The sequence below is a fragment of the Carcharhinus amblyrhynchos genome, chromosome 11 (genome assembly GCF_965287045.1).
Source record: "Carcharhinus amblyrhynchos chromosome 11, sCarAmb.v2.hapA, whole genome shotgun sequence".
In the NCBI taxonomy this organism is placed as follows: domain Eukaryota; kingdom Metazoa; phylum Chordata; class Chondrichthyes; order Carcharhiniformes; family Carcharhinidae; genus Carcharhinus; species Carcharhinus amblyrhynchos.
The window spans coordinates 15632466-15653294 of NC_137334.1; the positions used below are offsets into that span (position 1 = coordinate 15632466).

Genomic DNA, 20829 nt, shown 5'->3' on the forward strand with positions numbered 1-20829 from the left:
CTGGGTACAGTGCTACAGTGGCCAGAAGTGGTACTGCAGCACTCTGCCTGGAACAAATTCCCGGAACTGTTGCAAAGCTAAGTCCTGGGGGAGGGAAGGCAGAGGACGCCTAGAGAAGGTCAGCCAGTCCAGAGCTCTAAGGTCCTGAGGGGAGGGCATCCTATCTCTAAAGGGGCCTTCACATTGAGGCCTGTCCCCAACCCACACGAGATGGAGAAAATAACTTTTGTCAGTTTTCCACCCTCCCCACCCGCTCAAGGATAAGCAGGAAAAGGCCCTTCCGTGGACATTAAGTGGCTACTTACAGGTCTTAATGGGTGGAAGGGTAGGTTTCCTGCCTGAGCCCCTGTCCGCCCAAGTGTGAAATTGCATCTGGGTTAAGCTGGGCAGTTTACATAGAAACTAGTAGCAAGAGTAGGCTATTCGGCCCTTCAAGCTGCTCCGCCATTCATTTTGATCATGGCTGATCATCAAATTCAATATCCCGATCCCCCCTTCCCCTCCTATCCCTTTAGCCCCAGGTTTCCAGATGAAAAAAACATCCATTCAATTCTATACTCACCTCTGGCACAGAAAGCACCTTGGGTGGAGCATAAAATTCTGGCATATATGTTAGGTGTCCTTTAGTGAAGGCAATCTGCCCTCTGCCTGGTCCACTTGTGACTCAAAAACCTGGGCCAATACAGCTGACACTTAACAAGCTCTCTGAAACTGTTTCTTAGTTGCGTCAAACCCTTAATTTTCAGTCTGAAGTCTGCTGTCCATGCAACAGAAATTCCATTAACTGGAAGTATTTACAGAGGCAAAATGAGTGACTTTATTATCTGGCAACAAAATAAGAAATGCGGATGGTGAATATGAATGCAAATCATTGAACATGTGCTAATTCAAAGATACTACGCAGGTTTAGTATTAAAGTAAGACAAGTTAGTCTCAGTGGCGGTGCGCAGTAAACCTTTGTCAGAGAGACCCATCTGGTTCACTAATTCGGGAAGGAAATCTGCCGTCCTTATCTGGTCTGGCCTTCATGTGACTCCAGAGCCACAGCAATGTGGTTGAATCTCAACTGCCCTCTGAAATGGCCTAGCAAGCCACTCAGTTGAAGCATAATTGGTTTAAAGTTTGAAGTTTATTTATTCGTATCACAAGTAGGCTTACAATAACACAGTAATGAAATTACTGTGAAAATAACCTAGTTTCCACACTCCGGTGCCTGTTTGGGTACACTGAGGGAGAATTTAGCACAGCCAACACACCTAACCAGCATGTCTTTCGACTGTGGGAGGAAACTGGAGCACCTGGAGGAAACCCACACAGGCACTGGGAGAATGTGCAGACTCCACACAGACAGTGACTCAAGTTGGGAATCGAACCCAGGTCTCTGGCGCTGTGAGGCAGCAGTGTTAACCACTGCGCTGCCTTAGTTAGGCATTGCCAGCAATGCCTGTTCCTCATGAAAGAATAAAAACAAACTCATTTAGTGTGAAAAACATTAGTATTAGAACGCAACTGGTGATAACATTGGATCTGTTGTAATGTGACCAATGGTAACAAGCTGTAAGGGTCAGCTGACCCAGTAAACCATGTAACCAGTGACAGAATGATGTGATGATCAGCTGAACAATTAGGTCCCCTTTTAAAAATCAGCCTCGGAGTGATGGTGATCATTGAAATTATTTTGGACTTTGCTTCTTGTTGTGACTCAGGAGAATGCAATGCTAAGTTTGTAAAAATTAAAGCTCAAATTGAGCTGCTTAGGAACTTGTTTTGTCCAAATTCTGTATCCAACAACTGGATGATTGAGACTGTAGAGGAAGAGGACAACTCACTTTCAATCTCTTGAGTTAAAGTTTCAGCTGTGTGGGGGGTGGGAAGGGATATAATCGAGAGTTTTAAATTTGATTAAGATATTCCAAATTAAGACTTATAAGACTAGGGATATGCAAATAGTGCACAGTTAGATGATCAAGACTTTTCTTCTCCAGATATTTGTAGAATCATACAGTGCAGAAGGAGACCATTCGCCCATCGATTCTGCACTGACCACAATTCCACCCAGGCCCTATCCCCATAACCCCATGCACTTACCCAAGTTGGTTCCCCTGACACTAAGGGGCAATTTAGCATGGCCAATCCATCTAACCTGCACATCTTTGGACAGTGGGTGGAAACCGGAGCACCCAGGGGAAACCCACACAGATATAGGGAGAATGTGCAAACTCCATGCAGAAAGTGAACTGAGCCAGGAAGTGAACCTGGGTCCCTGGCACTGTAAGGCAACAATGCTAACCACTGTGCCACCATGCCTCCCCAAATAAATCACTAGTGGTAACGCTAATATTCTTTAAAATTGAACTTATCATTTCTGGAGGGAACAGGACATTGCTGTTCAAATTGAATTGATCTAGAATGTTTGAATTGGTTTGTTTTGCTTGTAAATACATAACGATCATAGTTTCCTGATGCTGGTTCGATGTCTTAGGTTGTCAGTTGTGAATCTCCCAGCATTTTCTCCTGAAATTGGTTATAGAGCACTTTTCCCCCTCTCTGTTTGCTTGCCTCCCCTGGACACTGGGGTGCAAACAGTCAGTGAGGATGATGCATTCGTTCTGAGGACTGTGTGGTGCAGTGGCGGGTCCAGGAATCTTCTCATAACTGCATAACTTCACAACATCTTCAGGACAAGTGCTTTGGACAAACAATGAAACCAAATGGCGCAGGAGAGGTGAATCAACACAAATCGTTGAACTAAAATATGACCACATTGGTTTGATTATGGTATTTCAAATGACATTGATCCCTCACACACTCCGCAGAGCTCAGTAACTGGCTGCTACCCGGTGAAGTCACTTACAGTCCCCATTACAATAAAGAACAGCTGAACAAATTTAAGAATGATATTAAAGTGAATCCCAACTCTTTGGAATTTTTTGAAAAATTGATCTCAACAGCGAGACTCACAATTTGAAAGATGACTGAATAGTTAATAATTCTTCATTAACAAATTAGTGGTTAATTATTGTCATTTCAGAGAGCAGAGCCCTTTCCAGTGTCAGTTCCGTTGGGGGGAGGGCACACGTCGGGGAGCGGGAGATCAGTATGGATATGGTACAATTCCCAGCCTGTAAGAGATGATAGAAGAACTTGAGCAGGAGGAAGCCAGTCGATCCCTGAACCCAGATTCTCATTCAGCACTTGCCTTCTTATTGTACAAATTCAGGGTCAAAATGAAACATTCATTTTACTTTTTAAAAAATTTATCTTAATTTCTTCTATTCACGTTTGAACTTTTAAAATCTCATTTTACCTCTCTTTACCCCTATTACTGTCTCCTCTCTTCTTCACCCCATCCATTACATGCCTCAGATTGTCCTGTTCATTTTTGTTCTGCCATTCACACATTCTGGTCTCTTAATGGCTGCTATTGGTACCATTCTTAGCCATGATCACTACCATTTACTCTCCCTTTGTCTTTTTGTCTGCGACATCTTTGTCAATTTCCAGGATGTACTCAGTTAGTAGTAGGGCGTTGAGGAGAGTTATAGAACAGATCTAGGGGTACAGCTTCATAGCTCTTTGAAAGTGGAGTGACAGGTGACAGAGTGGTGAGGAAAGCATTCAGCATGCTTAGTTTCATTGGTCAGAATGCTGAATACAGGAGCTGGAATATCTTGTTGAAGTTGTACAAGACGTTGGTAAGGCCATACTTGGAATACTGTATACAGTTCTGGTCGCCCTATGATAGAAAGGATATTATTAAACTAGAAGGAGTGCAGAAAAAAAAATTACCTGGATGCTATCAGGACTTGATGGTTGTGTTATAAGGAGAGGCTGGATGGGCTGGGTACTTTATTCCCTGGAGTGTAGAAGGCTTAGGGCTGATTTTATAGAGGTCTATAAAGTAATAAGGGGCATTGATAAAGTAGATAATCAACATCTTTTCCCAAAAGTAGGGGAGTCTAAAACCAGAGGGCATAGGTTTAAGGTGAGAGGGGAGAGATACAAAGGGTCCAGAAGGGCAACTGTTTCACATAGAGGCTGGTGAGTGTCTGGAATAAGCTGCCAGAGGAGTAGTAGAGATGAGTACAGTTTTATTTTTTAAAAAGCATTTAGACAGTTACATGGGTAAGATGGCTATAGAGGGATATGGGCCAAACGCGGGCAATTGGGACTAGCTTAGTGGTAAAAACTGGGCAGCATGGGCAAGTTGGTTATGATCTGGTCACTCTTCCCACGTTGATTCTGCACATGGTAACTCATTTACCAATTTACTGTCATGAGTGAAGCCATTTTGAAACCTTAAAGAATCCTGTGGTGCCCAAAGATCAGGTGCTACAGAGCCCACTTTCTTCCCCCTCAGTCATCGTGAGAGGACACAAATCAGTGCTGCCATGATACTCTATGTTTGACAAATATTGCACCTTGGGCTGTTCTGTTGGTGGTCATGGAGAAACTAGCAAAATTTTCCACTGTGCTCAGGACCTATCCTCCTTTGGCCATGACCTTACCTTTTGGCCCTGCCGGTCAAGGGGTGGCTCAAGCAGGTAAAAGAACTGAGAAATCAGAAAAGGACACAAGACTGATTGTAATATTTAAATTCTATTTTTACATGGATGGAATTGTTCAGGCTCACTTGCCTTTGTGGTCTTGCTAGTGAAGATTCTCACAGAACACAGAGAGCACATGCACAATGGCACCCTCTGCTGCTATCTGCTGGCTTTCCGGGGAGCTAGGCCACACCCCCTCCCCCTGCTGGCGAGAAACAATGTTTGGCCTAATTTTTTTGACAAAGTCAAAGGTAAGATTTTCGCCCCCAAAAAAATGCTTGATTTTCATGCTCATTTGCCACTTAGAACTTTTTTTTGGTAAGATCGTCCCCTTTGTGCTGGGATGGGGTTATGTTATGTTACTGCTCATACTCCTATAGCCATACACTTTCCTAAACCAAGGTGTTTGGTGATGCTTTCAATGGAAAAGTCTCTAAACAACCCTGAAATTCCTCTGATTTTCCTATGTTTTACATACAATGTAATCAAATGATTGAGGCTCAGCTACCTATCTGGCTGCTGTTCGTCTGGTATAACCAAGTCCTTCTTCTAAAACTTGATTGATTGTTTCTTAGACTGTGGCTTTTGATGAGATGAGACACTTGATTCCCCCTCACTTTCTTCCACAGGGTGGAACTTTAAACGTTGTTCCTATGGAATGGGGGAAGGAACGGGGATTAATAAGACAACTGAGTTCAAAGAAAAGTGTGAAATGATATGAGTGTACATGGTGCTGTCAAGATCAATATTTGTTATCATAAATATTCTCAGATGGTTAGCACTGCTGTCCCACAGCGCCAGGGACATGGGTTCAATTCTGGCCTCGGGTCACTGTCTGTGTGGAGTTTGCACATTCTCCTCATGTCTGTGTGGGTTTCCTCGGGTGCTCTGGTTTCTTCCCACAGTCAAAAGATATGTGGGTTAGGTTGATTGGCCATGTTAAATTGACCCTAGTGTCAGGGGAATTAGTGGGTTCATATGTGGGGTTATGGTAATAGGGTCTGAGTGGGATAGTTGTTGGTGCAAACTCGATGGGCCAAATGGCCTCCTTCTACACTGTAGGGATTCTATGATTCATGCCGAGTTCATATGAGAAAGACCTTCCTCTCGTTGACTGTTTCCGCAGCCTTGCTGAGGCACTTTGGAGGAATGTAAGGGCTCAATCTCCATTTTCATCAGCTTTATAGAAGTTTTGCTCTCTCTGCAGCCTGTCTGATCATTCCTCCATGGAAATCTATGGGATGAAAATTAGGCGGATTCTACAAAGATCAGGCTGTCTGCCCCATCTGAGTATTTCCCGGTTGGTTAAAAATTACCCTTGACCTCAATTTCAAAATTCTCAGCCTAGTTTTACAATCTGTCCATGGGATTGTAACCCCAGCTCCATCACAACGTGGTCTAGATCCATGACTGTGCCCATACTCTATGGCCAGGAATTTCCATTGACAGCAGCGGGGCCAGAGAATCCCACCACTGGCCAGCAGTGCACCACCTCCTGCTAGTGGGACACACATGGCTGGGAAGCTGGAGAACCTCACCCTATACACTGGAACAGTGAACAAAGAAATACGACTAAAATGGCACAATTTTAAACGGAATAGAAGAGTAAATGGCCCCTGACACACAGAAATGCAGGTAATTAAAACAGCCAGCCTGAACTGATAAGACAACAAAAAGGCTTTTAAGTTCATTTACTAATGTCACAAGTAGTAGTACATTAACACCACAGTGAGCTTACTGTGAAAATCCCCTAGTTGCCACAATCCGGTACCTGTTCGGGTACACTGAGGGAGAATTTAGCACAGCTAATGCACCTAACTAGCACGTCTTTTAGACTGTGGGAGGAAACTGGAGCACCCGGAGGAAACCTAGGCTGAGAACATGCAGACTCTGCACAGGTGGTGACCCAAGCTGGGAAACAGTTTCAGCGAGTACATTCCTGCTCTTGGTCAGAAAGTGTGGAGGGATCTTTTCCAACCCCCTGAGAGGGCAGAAGGGCAAAGAGGCAATGCTAAATTTGTACGCAGTTGAAGGATGTCACCATGAACGGCACAGCAGCACAGTGAAATAATGTGGAGATTCCAGCATTGGACTGGGATGGACACAGCAATAAGTATCACAACACCAGGTTAGTTTGGTGCCACAATGCCACTCACCTGATGAAGGAGCAGCGCTCCGGAAGCTTGGGATTCAAAATAAACCTGTTGGACTTTAACTTGGTGTTATGAGACCTTTTACTGTGCCCTCTGAAATGGCCGAGCAAGACACTCAGTTCAAGGGCATCTAGGGATGGATAATAAATGCTGACCCAGCCAGCAACACGCCGGTCCCACAAATGAATAAGAAAAAGATGCAATGGTCAATTTGTGCACAGCAAGCTCCTACAAACAGCAATGTGATAATTTTTTGTTGTATGGATTTGAGGGATAAATATTGGTCAGGACATGAACTAGTGCTGTAGAATCTCTGACATCCGCTTGGGAGGACAGACTGGGCCTCACTGTCAGCCGACAGTGCAGTACTCCTTCAGTATTGCAATGTTTGTGCTCAGGTCTCAGAGCGCCAATTGGACCAGCATTGGACCAGCAATCTTCTGATGCAGAGGAAGGAGTGCTGCCAACTGAACCATGGCTCATTCCGCACAAACAATGTGCTGAGGTTCTTCCTTCAGGCCGGTGTTGGATAGGGAGTATTGTGTCAGGAAGAGTCAAATAAACCTCTATTGCGATTGAGAACTTACCAACTTCAGTTCTTGAGCAATGTGCTTCAGTTTGTCTTTTGTTTCCTCACTGATCTCAATCTCTGTCTGAATTACCCACTTTCCACCACAGAATCGAACTGGCATGGAGAAGACGAGGCCCGGTGGAATATCAAATTCACCTGGAGCACCAGATCAAAATATAGTGCATCTGAAATATTTAAGCTCTTGCTTTGTAACAACTGACCATGATGTAGTCATAATTCTCAGTAACCCGGGGTGCAGGAGGAGCGAGTTAATGTCCTCTCATGGTGCATTATTTAACACATTGGGTGGCACGGTGGTTCACACTGCTGCTTCACAGAACCAGGAACTCAGGTTCAATTCTGGCCTTGATTGTCTGTGTGGACTTTGCATGTTTTCCCCATGTCTCCTTCTCCTTCGGGTTTCCTCCGAGTACCCCGATTTTCTCCCACACTCCAAAGATGTGCGGGTTAGATGGATTGGCCATGCTAAATTGCCCCTCAGTATCAGGGAGATTAGAAAGGTCAATATGTGGGGTTAGAGGAGTCGTGCCTGGGTGGGATTGTTATCGGTGCAGGCTTAATGGGCCGAATGGCCTCCTCCTGCACTGTAGGGATTCTATGATTCTATTCTATGACATTTGAAAGAAAGACTCGGAACAAGATTTTCCAGTACAGTCCGCCCACGAGATTGGAAATTCCCACCTAAATCAATGGACCTTTCAATGGCCTGTCAACTTTTCTGTCCCATCATCTAGTCACCCTCATAGACCATAGTCTTTCACTTCAGTTGTGCAATGAAAATGAACCTGTTTGCAAAGTCAGGGATAGTGCTGGTTCCATGTAGTCCCCGGGGATAATGGGCCATAATTCCCTCAGAGTAGGAATCAGCATCCAGTTGCTACACCACATCTACTTACATGCGCCAAGTTTCTTCTGTCTTGCCCAATCTTCTAACTCAGGCTGGGAGACATCCAGGCAACACAGCGCATCCCGGGAGTCCAGCGCCAAAGTCTGACAGTCGGAGTGAAGGAGGATATGCATCCTTTTTACTGCACTAGCTATTGTACAGTTCAATGGTTCCATTGAAATTAATAGACCAGGGAAAAGGTAAGCATTTGGGTAAGTGGATAGAATTTTGGAGATGATGGGATCTGAGGTGTGTGGGGGAGAAGGAGGTGGGGGAATTGGACATGGAGGAGGGGTCAGGCATGGAGGGGTCAGATATGAAGGTGGTTGGACTCTTGTGGGGGACAGATGGACATCTGATGGAGGAGAGGAGTCCATCTGGGTTGGGGAATCGGGTCGTAGGAGGGCTGGTCCAGCCGGGATGGGAAGTTGAATCAGCGGAGGTGTGGTCTGGTCAGGTTGGGAATGTTTGATCCAGCCTGGGTGAGGGTTAAGGAATGGAGTGGAAAGTGTCAGATGAAAGTCAGGCCTGAATTTGAATTCATTAACAAATATTTTGGATTAAGAATCTACTGATGACCATTGTTGATGGTCAAAAAACCCATCTGGTTCACTAATGGGCAGCACAGTGGCACACAGTGCCAGGGATCCGGGTTCAATTCCCGGCTTGGGTCACTGTCCATGTGGAGTTTGTACATTCTCCCTGTGTCTGCATGGGTTTCCTCCAGGTGCTCCAGTTTTCTCCCACAGTCCAAAGATGTGTCAGTTAGGTGGATTGGCCATGCTAAATTGACCCTTAGTATCAGGGGAATAGCAGGGTAAATATCTGGAGCTACGATAATAGGGCCTGGGTGGAATTGTGGTTGGTGCAGACTCGGTGGGCCAAATGGCCTCTTTCTGCACGGTAGGAATTTCTATGATTCTATAATGTCTTTCAGGGAAGGGAATCTGCCATCCTTACCTGGTCTGGCCTTTGTGTGACTGCAGAGCCACAACAATGTGGTTGACTCTCAACTGCCCTCGGGCTACTAGGGATGGGCAATAAATGCTGGCCCAGCCAGTGACGCCCATGTCCTACAAATAATAAAGACATTTTGGATAGTTCACAGAGCAGCACAATTACCCAAAAGAGGTTAGAGACTCTGAACAGTTGCTGTTCAAATGTTTACCTGGGAAGTACATCTTTGGCATTACCCCCCTAATCCAGCCCCAAGTCCGACGTTAGGCAGCCTGGAATGGCAACATATGCGCTATCCTGCAGGATGGCCAGAAATATACTGGTGCCTGTATTTTTCCCACAATCATATTGCTTGTTCATGTTGAAATTGTGCGGCAACAGAATATATGCTTGAAATCGGTAATCCCGGATTATTGCAAGACTATAAAGGCTGGTTCACATTGGATGTTGTGTCTTTACTCTGTAGTGTTGGAATTAAACTTGGCTTAAGGAAAAGACTGGCTTCAGGTTGATCCTCCCCTCGATACGTGATTAGAATCATACAATCCCTACAGTGCAGAAGGAGGCCATTCGGCCCATTGAGTCTGCACCAGCCACAATCTCATCCAAGCCCTATCCCCACATATTTACCCTGCTAATCCCCCTGATACTAAGGTCAATTTATTAAGGGCAATCAATCTAACCCACATATCTTTGGATTCTGGGAGGAAACTGGAGCACCCGGAGGAAACCCGTGCAGACAAGGGGAGAATGTGCAAACTCCATGCAGACAGTGACCCAAGGCTGGAATTGAACCCAGGTCCCTGGCGCTGTCAGGCAGCAGTGCTAACTGCTGTGTCACCGTGCTAATTGCTGGGATTAAACTTGATAGCAGAGAATGAACATAGCACTCTGGTGACTGGATGTTGACTAAGAAGTTCTTTGTCTCTATCAGGAAGGATGTTCCCGATAGTGCGAGTCTAGAACCAGGGGTCACAGTCTGAGGATTCGGGATAGATTTAGGACGGAGCTGAGGAGACATTTCTTCACCCAAAGAGTGGTGAGCCTGTGAAATTCATTACCACAGGAAATAGTTGATGCCAAAACACTGAATATATTCAAGAGGCAGCTGGATCTAGCACTTGGGGCAAACAGGATCAAAGGTTGTGGGGAGAAAGCAGGATTAGGCAATTGAGTTGGATGATCAGCAGAGTGGTGTGTCACAGGGCTCCGTACTGGGACCTCTGCTATTTGTGACATACATAAATGACTTGGAAGAGGTGGTGTGATCAGCAAGTTTGCAGATGACACGAAGATGGCTGGACTTGCTAACAGTGAGGAGCAGTGTCAGGCAATACAGCAGGATATAGATAGGTGGTATATTGGGCAGAGAAATGGCAGATGGAATTTAATCCAGGTAAATGCGAGGCGATGCATTTTGGAAGAAATAATGTAGGGGGGAGCTACACGATAAATGGTAGGCCTACTAAGAATATAGAAACGCAGAGGGACCTGGGGGTGCAAGTACATATGTCCTTGAAGGTGGCAGTACAGGTGGAGAAGGTGGCGAAGAAGGCCTATGGTATGCTTGCCTTTATAGGGAGGGGTATAGAGTATAAAAGCTGACATCTAATGTTCCAGTTGTATAGAACATTGTTCGCTCGCATTTGGAGTCCTGCGTCCAGTTCTGGTCGCCTCACTACTGGAAGGACGTTGTGACCCTGGAGAGAGTGCAGAGGAGGTTTACCAGGATGCTGCCTGGTATGGAAGGACTGAGCTATGAGGAGAGATTGGGCAAGTTGGGGCTGTTCTCCTTAAAAGGTGGAGAATAAGGGGAGATCTAATAGAGGTGTATAACATTATGAAAGGTATAGATAGAGTGAATAGTGGGAAGCTTTTTCCTAGGTTGGATACAAAAATTACGAGGGGCCACGGGCTTAGGGTGAGGGGGGGGGCAAGGTATAATTCGGATGTTAGAGAGAAGTTTTTCACACAGAGGGTGAGGGCCTGGAGGCAGGCACGCTAGAGTTGTTTAAGGTTTACTTAGATAGGCACATGAGTGGACTGGAGATGGAGGGATACAGGAGACTGTTCTAAATAAAGATCAAAAGCCTTGGGGCGTCCCTGGGAATCAATTGATTCCTATGGACCTTCCAACATATTTCATGGCTCACTTGTCTTACTTCTGAGCTTCTGGGGATTCTGTAAATGTCTGTATAAGTTGTGCATGTTTATTGATGTCTTTTCTTTTACTTCACAGGTGATTCGGTCCGCCTTGTTGTCCAACAAGGGGCATACACGCAGTGGGTCGTGTGAGGGCTACTCTTGGATGTTGCTTCGAGAGTTGCCTAGTGCTTCAAGTCGTTAGTGTACGCTTAAACTGGACCATCTGACGGGCAACATGACAGCTCAGTGACTATCACTGTTTGCTGTGCAGATACATTGATTTGGGCCATTGTCTGCGGGAGTTTGTACATTCTCCCCGTGGTTGTGTGGGTTTTCTCTGGATGCTCCGGTTTCCTCCCACACCCCAAAGACGTGCTCATAGGCTGATTGGTGTAACAAATTGTCGCTAAATTAGTCTTCCCTCAATCTTCCCCAATAGGCGTAGACAAAGGTCATAGGTAGAGGAGGGCACTCACAATGTTAAAATGGCGGCACGGGCTCATTGGGCCGAAGGGCCTGTTTCCCGTGCTGTGTTGTTCTTTGTTCTATCAGCCATGATTATGATGAATAGCGGAGCAGGTTTGAAGGGCCAAATGGCTTCCTCCTGCTTCTATCTTCTAACTTTCTATCTTTTGAGAAAAAGTAACATGCTACAACTTCAGGTATAGAACAGCTGAAGGCCGATGCAAATTTCAAGCTTTGACGATCCAGCAGTTTTTATCAGAGTCTGAACCACACGAGGAATGGAAAAATGAAATAGAAACTTGGACACAGGTTACTGCGATTCCTGGAGGAAGCAAGGCACGGCTTCAGCTGTGTCCTCACCAGTAAAATGTAAAATTAAGAGTAAAGTATTCTTGGAATTAGATGTGGCTGATTTGGACATAATTTATGAATAAGTCAGTCATTCCATGTTACAGTTGTGCCTCTGCTGTCACTAGTTATGCAGCTGAGATACTGCAGCAAGAAACCAATATATAAGAATTTCAGGAATAACTTTATGAATAGGAGCCATTCCCAACCATGACATAGAACTTCAGGCAGTGGTCAGAAAACCATGGGCAATGTGTTAAGAGTGTGAGGCTTTATCAGATGGTCATGTTTTAAACTGTCTTTTTTAATTCAAAATAAATTGGAACTGGAGACTCTGCGCAGATGCTGCCAGCCCTACTGAGTTTTTCCAGCACTCTTTTATTTGAGCAGTGTTCCTTGCTTACATCTATGTCACAAGGAAGGGGTGCAGGCAAATGGCAGCTTGCGAGGAAGCTCAATACTAACAAGGGTGAGTTAGTGATGGGGGGTTGGGGATAGCCATTGTGGACAGAGAAAGAATGGCTACAACAATAATTTAATAACAATAATGGCTATAGTAGCTTTAAAATGGCTAGAGAACTAAGTAAGCTGGGGTTTTTGGCCAATTTATAGATTAACGCCAGATGCAGGTCGTAAAGTTGCTCTGGTCTGGGAGCTGTGATCCGAAGCTTCCCAGATAAGGGAAGTTGTTTACATTAACCCAGACACTGTGTGTCTGGTTTATATGGCTGCTATGTATGGGTCATGTCACATGAACTAAGTATAGTGGCATCATTCAAAAGTAAATTTCATTGGATGTTTGAGCCATGTGATCGATTTCTGGTAACACAATTGGCTGGATGATAGAGAATCTTCTGGAAGCAAGTGGAGAATTGTGGATAAAAAGACATGTGAGCCTTTGTCAGTGATAACTCAAACAGACCAAGCATCACAAAAAGTGTGCCCTGAAGGATACTTCAGAGAAGGATAAGATAGATTCTACATCGAGGAGATTTCTTGCCCAAGGTTTTCCTAAACTCGATAGTATCTAAAGTTGATGTACGGTTAAAGTTAACATTCAGTTAAAATTCAGTAAAGAATTAATGAGTTACAATTGTTTATGTTTGAGTTGGTACTAGAAGTGTTAAATAAAGAAATAATTGAATTATTGTTCTTGTTTGTCTCATTAAACTGGAATGCTTGGAAGGTGTTTCAATTAAAGATGTATAACACCATGGTTTGTAGGGAGGTTGACAACATGGAGGATTGGAAATAGGATCCAAGGGTGGGGGTCGGGGACATGGAGGAGTGAAATGGGAAGTGTGTGGCATCCTGGGTGTGGATTGGGGGGAGGGGGCACTGGGTTAGGACACTTTGTCAAGTTAAGAAAATGAGGAGGCTATTGGGTGGTGCAAGTGCTGTCCGTTCGTCAATCTTAGGGTGTTGGCTGGCAGAGTCTTTACTTGCAACTGAGAGGGGTCTTAAGTAATATCCTTACGATGCACAGAAATGAGGCCAATTGTGTCTGCAACTTCAGCCACATCCCACAGAGCGATGAGTGCAACACAGGACAATAAAATGGACATTCAATAAAGAGTAAACAAAAAGACACCCCATTGTTTCTTTCACAACAGAGGAAAAGTCCCCAACTGCCCTGTGACCATCAATGGGTGCCAGCTATGAGGCGTGCCTGTACATTACACTCTCTGACTAAGTTAGTCTCAGCTAATAACAATGCTGCACACGTAAAGGAAGTGGAATCCAAATCATACAAAATATTGACACCTTCCTGCTCTCAATTCTTATGTTAATAGCGCTAGAGCTGCTTGGGAAAGGTTGGGTGGATTTCACCGCTGAATAGCTTCCAGGAGATTGCAGCTCTCTCCTCTGCCCATCCCAACACGTTGTTTTCTTTGGATAGGAAGCCAGAGGGTGGTGAATTCATTGCCACAGTGGGCTGTGAAGGCCAGGTCATTGAGTGTATTTAAGATAGAGATAGATAGGTTCTTGATTAATAAGGAGATCAAAGGTTATAGGGCAAAGGTGGGAGAATGGAGTTGAGAAAGCTATCAGCCGTGACTGAATAGCACAGCAGACTCAATGGGCCAAATGGCCTAATTCTGCTCTACAAATTCTGGTCTTATGATAACAGGATAAGGCAGGAGAGTGGAGTTGATGAGCATTTCCGGTTATACAGTCAGGAGCACTGTGTTGTTGACAAGCCCTCCCCTCCGAGATTTCCAAAAGAGCAAATGGCTCACCTCGACTGATGACTCCAAGAGATACAATCTCCCCCGGGGGTGAGTCGAAGTACCACCAACGTAAGACGTTCTCTATCGCAGCAGCAAGGGAGAAACCCAGCTCCTGTCCCAATGCGGCTCGGATCTTTGGTCGGTGGGAATATACTTCTTCCAGGAACTCTTCCTCTACCCAATTTCTGTGAACAAGAGATCAAAGCAAAAATATTTAATGATGCTCAGTACCAAACCCATGTTGCTTATTGATAATTATTCATAGTGAGTGATGCTGGATGTGTCACAGGTAATAACTTGCAATTATATAGTGAGTTTAATATGACAAATGGCCCCAAGTGGTTTATATGGGGAGGTATGACAGATACCAGACAGAGACAGTGAGAGGTTATCAAATCACAATCATTCAGCGATCCAGATCCCAGCAAACACATTGTCCTCTTTTGGCAATTAGTTTAAACCTGTGTGCTCTAGTTATCCACCCACCTGCCAGCAAAAGCAATGTCTCCCTAACTACTTCGTCAAAACTCTTTATTAATTTGAACACCTTGATTAAATCTCCCCATAACCTTCTCTGATCGAATTGGAGAACAATCTCACAGCACAGTGGCACAGTGGTTAGCACTGCTGCCTCACAGCAGCAAGGACCCGGACTCAATTTCTGGCTTGGGTGTCTCTGTGGAGTTTGAACATTCTCCCGTGTTTGCGTGGGTTTCCTCTGGGTGCTCCAGTTTCCTCTCACAGTCCAAAAAATGTGCAGGTTACGCTGATTTGCCCTGCTAAATTGTCCCTTTGTGCCCTAAGACATGTAAGTTTGGGGAATTGGGGGACTAAATATGTGGGATTACAGGGATAGGGCTTGGGTAAGATGCTCTGTTGGAGGGTCGATGCAGACACAATGGGCCAAATGGCCTCCTTCTGCACTGCAGGGATCCTTTGATTCTGAGATTCTCCGGTCTCTCCATTTAAGCTCCTCATCCTAAAACTGGTCTGAGAACTTTTGGGGTGGGGGTGGGCCTTTCTTGGTGGAAAAAGGAACAGTGACGTTAGAGGTGATTTCTAAACTCGGGGTGTGCCCGCTGAAGATCCTTGCTGCTTGTAAAGTGGGTGGATTTAGAATACATGGAGGACGGAAAGTGAGACGTAGAGCTGCAGATCGCTTCAGAAACCATGTCTGGGTTTGTGGACTGAAAATATCTGAAGAGCTTAGGTCTGAACTGTTGGTTGTGGAATCACTTGGTTCTGTCTATAAACTTACTGCTTGTGCTGTTTGGCATGTCATTAGTCCAATGTTGTAGCTTCATCAGGTTGACAGGGTTGATTCTCCTGGTTTGGTGGTTATAGTAGAGTGGCTGAACCATGAGGTTACAGATTGTGGTTGAGTACAATTCCACAATATAAATTTATAAACAGCTCTGATTCTGAAACAAATATCCATTTTTGCAAGGTAAAAAAACATCTAAAAACCTGCTCCCCTCTATTTGTTGATAAGCAATCTGCTTTGAAAGGGAGAGGGCACAATCTGTTCTTTCAATTTCAGGGTCTTGTAATGATGATGGTTTGTTTTGATAGCTGTGACCATTATGAATGCTTGGATGAGTTCCAAGAAAATGTACTACTCAGTTCTATTGACATGCCTGTTGAGGGTAATGAATAACAGTTTTATGAGGTTGTAGCAACACCCTCTACCATTGATATGGTTTCAGAACACATGGTTCATAGAAATCACAGAAACTGTACGGCGCAGAAGGAGGCCATTTGGCCCATCGAGTCGGCATCAACAACAAACCCGCATTGGTCCTAGCCCCGAAATCCCACATATTTACCCTATTAATTCTCTGCCCGTTGAGGTGGTGGAGGCTGCCTTGCTAAATATTTTTAAGACATGGGTTGATGGGTTTTTGATTAGCGCGGGGATTAAGGGTTATGGGGAGAGGGTGGGAATGTGGAACTGAGACACGACAGATCAGCCATGATCTTATTGAATGGCGGGGCAGGCTCGAAGGGCTGGATGGCCTACTCCTGCTCCTATTTCTTATGTTCTTATGTTCTAATCCATCTAACATTGACGTCTCAGACACTAAGGGGCAATCTGGCATGGCCAATCAACCTAACCTGCATACCCTCGGACTGTGGGAGGAAACCGCAGCACACCAGAGGAAACCCACACAGTTACAGGGAGAATGTGCAAACTCCACAAGTTTACACTTGTTTGTTTACACAACTTTGTTTTGATGGGTAACAATTTTTTGCAGTATCAATGACAAACATTTGAATAAGAATGTTATTGCATTGTAACAGGTTTAATTTTTATCATCCTCATTTGAAATAATTCCCATTGTTATCACATGGCTCCTAAGAACTGTGCACAGTGGATATTGGGTGAGTGATACAGAGGGTGCATGAGGGTCAAGGAAATCTGAGGGAAAATAGAGTTAGCATGGAAATTCTGAATGGGCATGTCTGAGACATGGGGAAGTATAGGGATCTGAAGGAGTATGGAAGTGGCTTTGGGGATCCTGAGCAGCATGGAGATGCCAAGGGTGAAGTGAGGGGACTTGAGCTGGGGGCGGGGGGGGGTGAGAGATGTGGTTTAGTGGACCTTTAAACAGGTCTTCTAACTAATATGTCTCTGAATATGCACTCTTCCCACCCTTGATTTCAGCTTTCAAACTGCACTGTGAACTATCTGAGCAAAAAAAAGTTTGGGGCAGTCACACATGGGTCAGATGTGCAGTTTGGAAATGTGCAAATAGTGTTTTCCCAAACTTACATGGGCCAAAATGCAGCAGAAATGACCTCCAATGTGTTGGAAATCACCTCCAAAGCAGTGAAAGCACACTATTGAAGCCCGTTCTATGAGAAAAAGCCCTTTACTTGGGCGAAGAAGCAACAGTCACAGCTCTTTATTTAAAAGCTTTACTGCCTGTAAATTTCCTAGTCTATATCAATCTTGCTGCATTCTTGCCTTGATAACCTTGGTGAGTTTCAGACAGTTTGGGAAACCTCTGCATTGGCATTATTAAAGCCAGAAAGCAGGGTTCAAACTTCAGTCAATTGCTATTTTGCATATTATAATCATCTACCCACTTGTCCCTGAGATCATTGGATTCTAAGTTTATTTTAAGTTTATTGATTAGTGTCACAAGTACGCTTACATTAACACTGCAATGCGGGAATCCCCTAGTCGCCACATTTTGGTGCCTGTTCGGGTACACTGAGAGAGAATTTAGCATGGCTGATGCATCTAACCAGCACATCTTTTTTTCAGACTGTGGGAGGAAACTGGAGCACCCAGAGGAAACCCACGCGGACATCTGCACATCCCAGACAGCATTTGTATTCGACACTGAGTTAGGCGGGCTTTTGATCTACAAGTTAATCAAGGGTTTTGGGGAAAGTAGGAAAAAGGAGTTGAAGTCACAATCAGGTCAGCCATGATCTTACTGAATGGCAGAGTAGGTTGGAATGGCTGAATGGCCTAGTCCAGCCCCTAATTCTTCTGTTTCTCACATATCTTGAAACCCAACAGTTCAATGGGAAAATCAGCAGTTCCTGTTGGGTTTGCAATGCTTTCATCCTCAGCATGCACCAAAATTCACTTCCCGTACCCTTCAAGAGACTAAAATCCCTTCAGGTTGGTAACCGTACATCTGAACTGGGAGATAATAGAGATGAACACCTTGAGTGAGACAAGTATACAATCAGAGAAAACAGGGAGTAGGTAAAGAGCCACGGAGCAGATTGGAGATAGGGTGGCGAGCACGAGTAATGGAAAGGGTTTGGAAATGATGATGCAAGGAGAATGGAAGTCAGAGTAGGGACAAATGATGGGTCCAGAGGAGTTGTAAATGGGGAAAGCAGAATAGTGAGGTTCCCATGACCTGTGAAAGTAATAATATGACCGGCACGGAGGCACAGTGGTTAGCACTGCTGCCTCACAGCACTAGGGACCGGGATTCAATTCCTGGCTTTGATCCCTGGCTTGGGTGACTGTGCAGAGTTTGCACGTTCTTCCCAGCCAGAATTTTACCGCTCCGCCCATCATGGGAATCAGAGCGGGCGAGGGACAGACAAGGGAAAGGTCCATGGACCTCAGGCAGGATCTTACGATTTCAGGACAAGCAAGATCATAAATTCCTCACCTTCCTCCCCATGTCTACATGGGTTTCCTCTGGGTGCTCCAGTTTCTTCCGCAGTCCAAAGATGTGTGGAATAGGTGGTCTGGCTACGCTAAATTGCCCTTTAGCGTCACAAGATGTGTAGGTTAGATGGGATTAGTCATGGTAAATGTGTGGGGTTATGAGGATGGGGGGGAGGGAGAGGGCCTGGGTAAGATACTCTGTCAGAGGATCAGTGTAGACTTGATGGACCAAATAGCCTCTTCTACACTATAGGGATGCTGTGATGTTCCTGGGTCACCCCACCAGCTATGTTCCAATGCAAAGTCCCTTACCCCAGCCCATACCTCCTGTAACTTAATAGCTCTGTTCCACCTACTCTCTGAGAAAATGGGAGTGTTGATTAAGGTATAAATACATCACTTCCAATGTATTCTTTACAGCAACACTTCATTCCCAATGACACAAGTCTAATTGTATAATTCTAAGCGTCAGAGCTGCTGAATTAGAGCAGCAGGAAAAGCTTCAGTGCAGCACAACGTCCAGACTCTCCCTCTGGCACAAGGTCTTTCCCTTACCTATCCTGCAGCACCTCATAGACAGGGCGCGAGAAATCGGGTGGTCCCCAGATGGCGCTCTCATAACGACTGACACGTGCGAGATGCAGATCAATATAAACACTTCTGCCGAGATTTCCCCACAGAATCACATCTCTTACATCTGCAGGGAGAGTGTAGAAAAGGGACAGCACTTATAATAACCAACAAGCCATCTGTGGATAAGTAACACATCAAAATAAATGTAGTGACAACAGAGGTGAAATTCAGAAGCAACAGCCCGATCTTTGTAATGCACAGAGAACAAGGAATTTCCTGACGGTTTATTTCATAGAATCATAGAATCCTTACAGTGCAGAAGGTCCATCGAGCATACACCGACGAGAATCCCACCCAGGCCCTATCCCCATAACCTCATGCATTTATCCTGCTAGTGCCCTGACACTCAGGCAATTTAGCATGGTCAATCCACCTAACCCACACATCTTCGCAGTGTGGAAGGAAACCAGAGGAAACCCACGCAGACATGGGGAGAACATGCAAACTCCACACAGTTAGTGACCCAAGCAGGGAATCGAACCCGGGTCCCTGGCATTGTGAGGTAGCAGTGCTAGCCACTGTGCCAATGTGCTGCCCAAATTTGGCTGATATTTTGGTTCATTGGCGTCTCTGCTTTAGTAGACCACTTTGAAGCATTTCATGTAGCCCTTTGGGCCACAGGCAACAAGGAATTGTCAAGGTCTTGAACTCCGTAGGGTGCCCTCCATGTCGTCAGCATAAGGATCAGGGTAAAGGGCCTGGTATCTACCTCTTCAGCTCTGCTGCAGGATTTGCAGGTTTTTCTCTGCATGGTGTTTTTGGAGCTTGGGCTAACAGATCTGCTTTAGTGAGCAGGTGGGGCCATTCTTGACTTCTCAGCTCATTTTCCTGAGAGCAGGGACATGCAGAAAATATGATCAAGACCGGATTGTGGCTCCAGCAAACTGGGGGAATGTGGGCAGACTGAAAGAACAGGCAGGCGGGTGAAGCACGCTCCAGTTGCATTGCTCCTGTTTTGGCAAATCATGGGGCAAATCAGCGCTGGAAAATGAGTGTTCCTGGTAATTTGCTTGTGTTAGAACCATGATTAGTAACATTGTCAAAGATGGTTGAGTTGATAAAGGCAAAATACTGCGGATACTGGAATCTGAAACAGAAAATGCTGGAAAAACTCAGCAGGTCTGACAACATCTGTGGAGAGAGAACAGAGCCAATGTTTCGAGAGTGGATGACCTATTCTCTGTCCATAGATGCTATCAGGTCTGTTAGGTTCCTCAGCATTTCCTGTTGTGGCTCTGTTGATTCCACTTTCACCTCTGAGTGCAAAGATTGTTGGTTCATGTCTCACACAATCCATTTGAACGCACAATCCAGTCTGACACACTGGTGCAATACTGAGGGATCCCTGCAATGTCAGGGGTGAGGGATTTTGGGTGAGATATTAAACCGTAGCCTCGTCTGCACACTCAGTTGGTGTGAAAGATTCCGAGGGTCTATCTGGAGGAGAGCAGATGAATTCCCCTCAGTGGCCTGACCAATATTTATCAGCCAATGAACATCACTAAAATGGCCATTTACTTCAGTGCGGTTTGTGGGAGCTTGCTGTGTGCCAACTGGCCACTGTGGTTTCTACATTACAACAGCGACAACACATTAATAAATGATTGTAAAATGCTTTGGGAAATCATGAAAGGGACATTGTTAAACATAAAGATAAGACTTTTTTTTAATCCAATTTAAGACTTATTCGCCACCGAGACAACAACATTAAGAGCAGCACTTTCCAAA

General features: G+C 45.0%; 1 protein-coding gene across 3 annotated transcripts in view; it reads right to left on the reverse strand.

Annotated features, from left to right (window-relative positions):
• Positions 1 to 821: 821 nt before the first annotated feature.
• mdh1b (malate dehydrogenase 1B, NAD (soluble)) overlaps positions 822 to 20829 on the reverse strand; it is a 40147-nt gene continuing 20139 nt past the window's right edge. The window contains exons 6-9 of one of the 3 annotated variants that reach the window (XM_080198602.1): positions 19024 to 19165; positions 14334 to 14509; positions 7288 to 7427; positions 822 to 3122 (exon numbers count right to left, since the gene is read on the reverse strand). In XM_080198602.1, coding sequence (XP_080054728.1) covers positions 3006 to 3122; positions 7288 to 7427; positions 14334 to 14509; positions 19024 to 19165 — 575 coding nt within the window. In that variant the 3' untranslated portion in view covers positions 822 to 3005. Of the gene's footprint in view, positions 3123 to 3742; positions 5199 to 7287; positions 7428 to 8811; positions 9252 to 14333; positions 14510 to 19023; positions 19166 to 20829 lie in introns of those variants that run through there. The other 2 variants (XM_080198603.1, XM_080198604.1) reach the window with 2 other exon arrangements.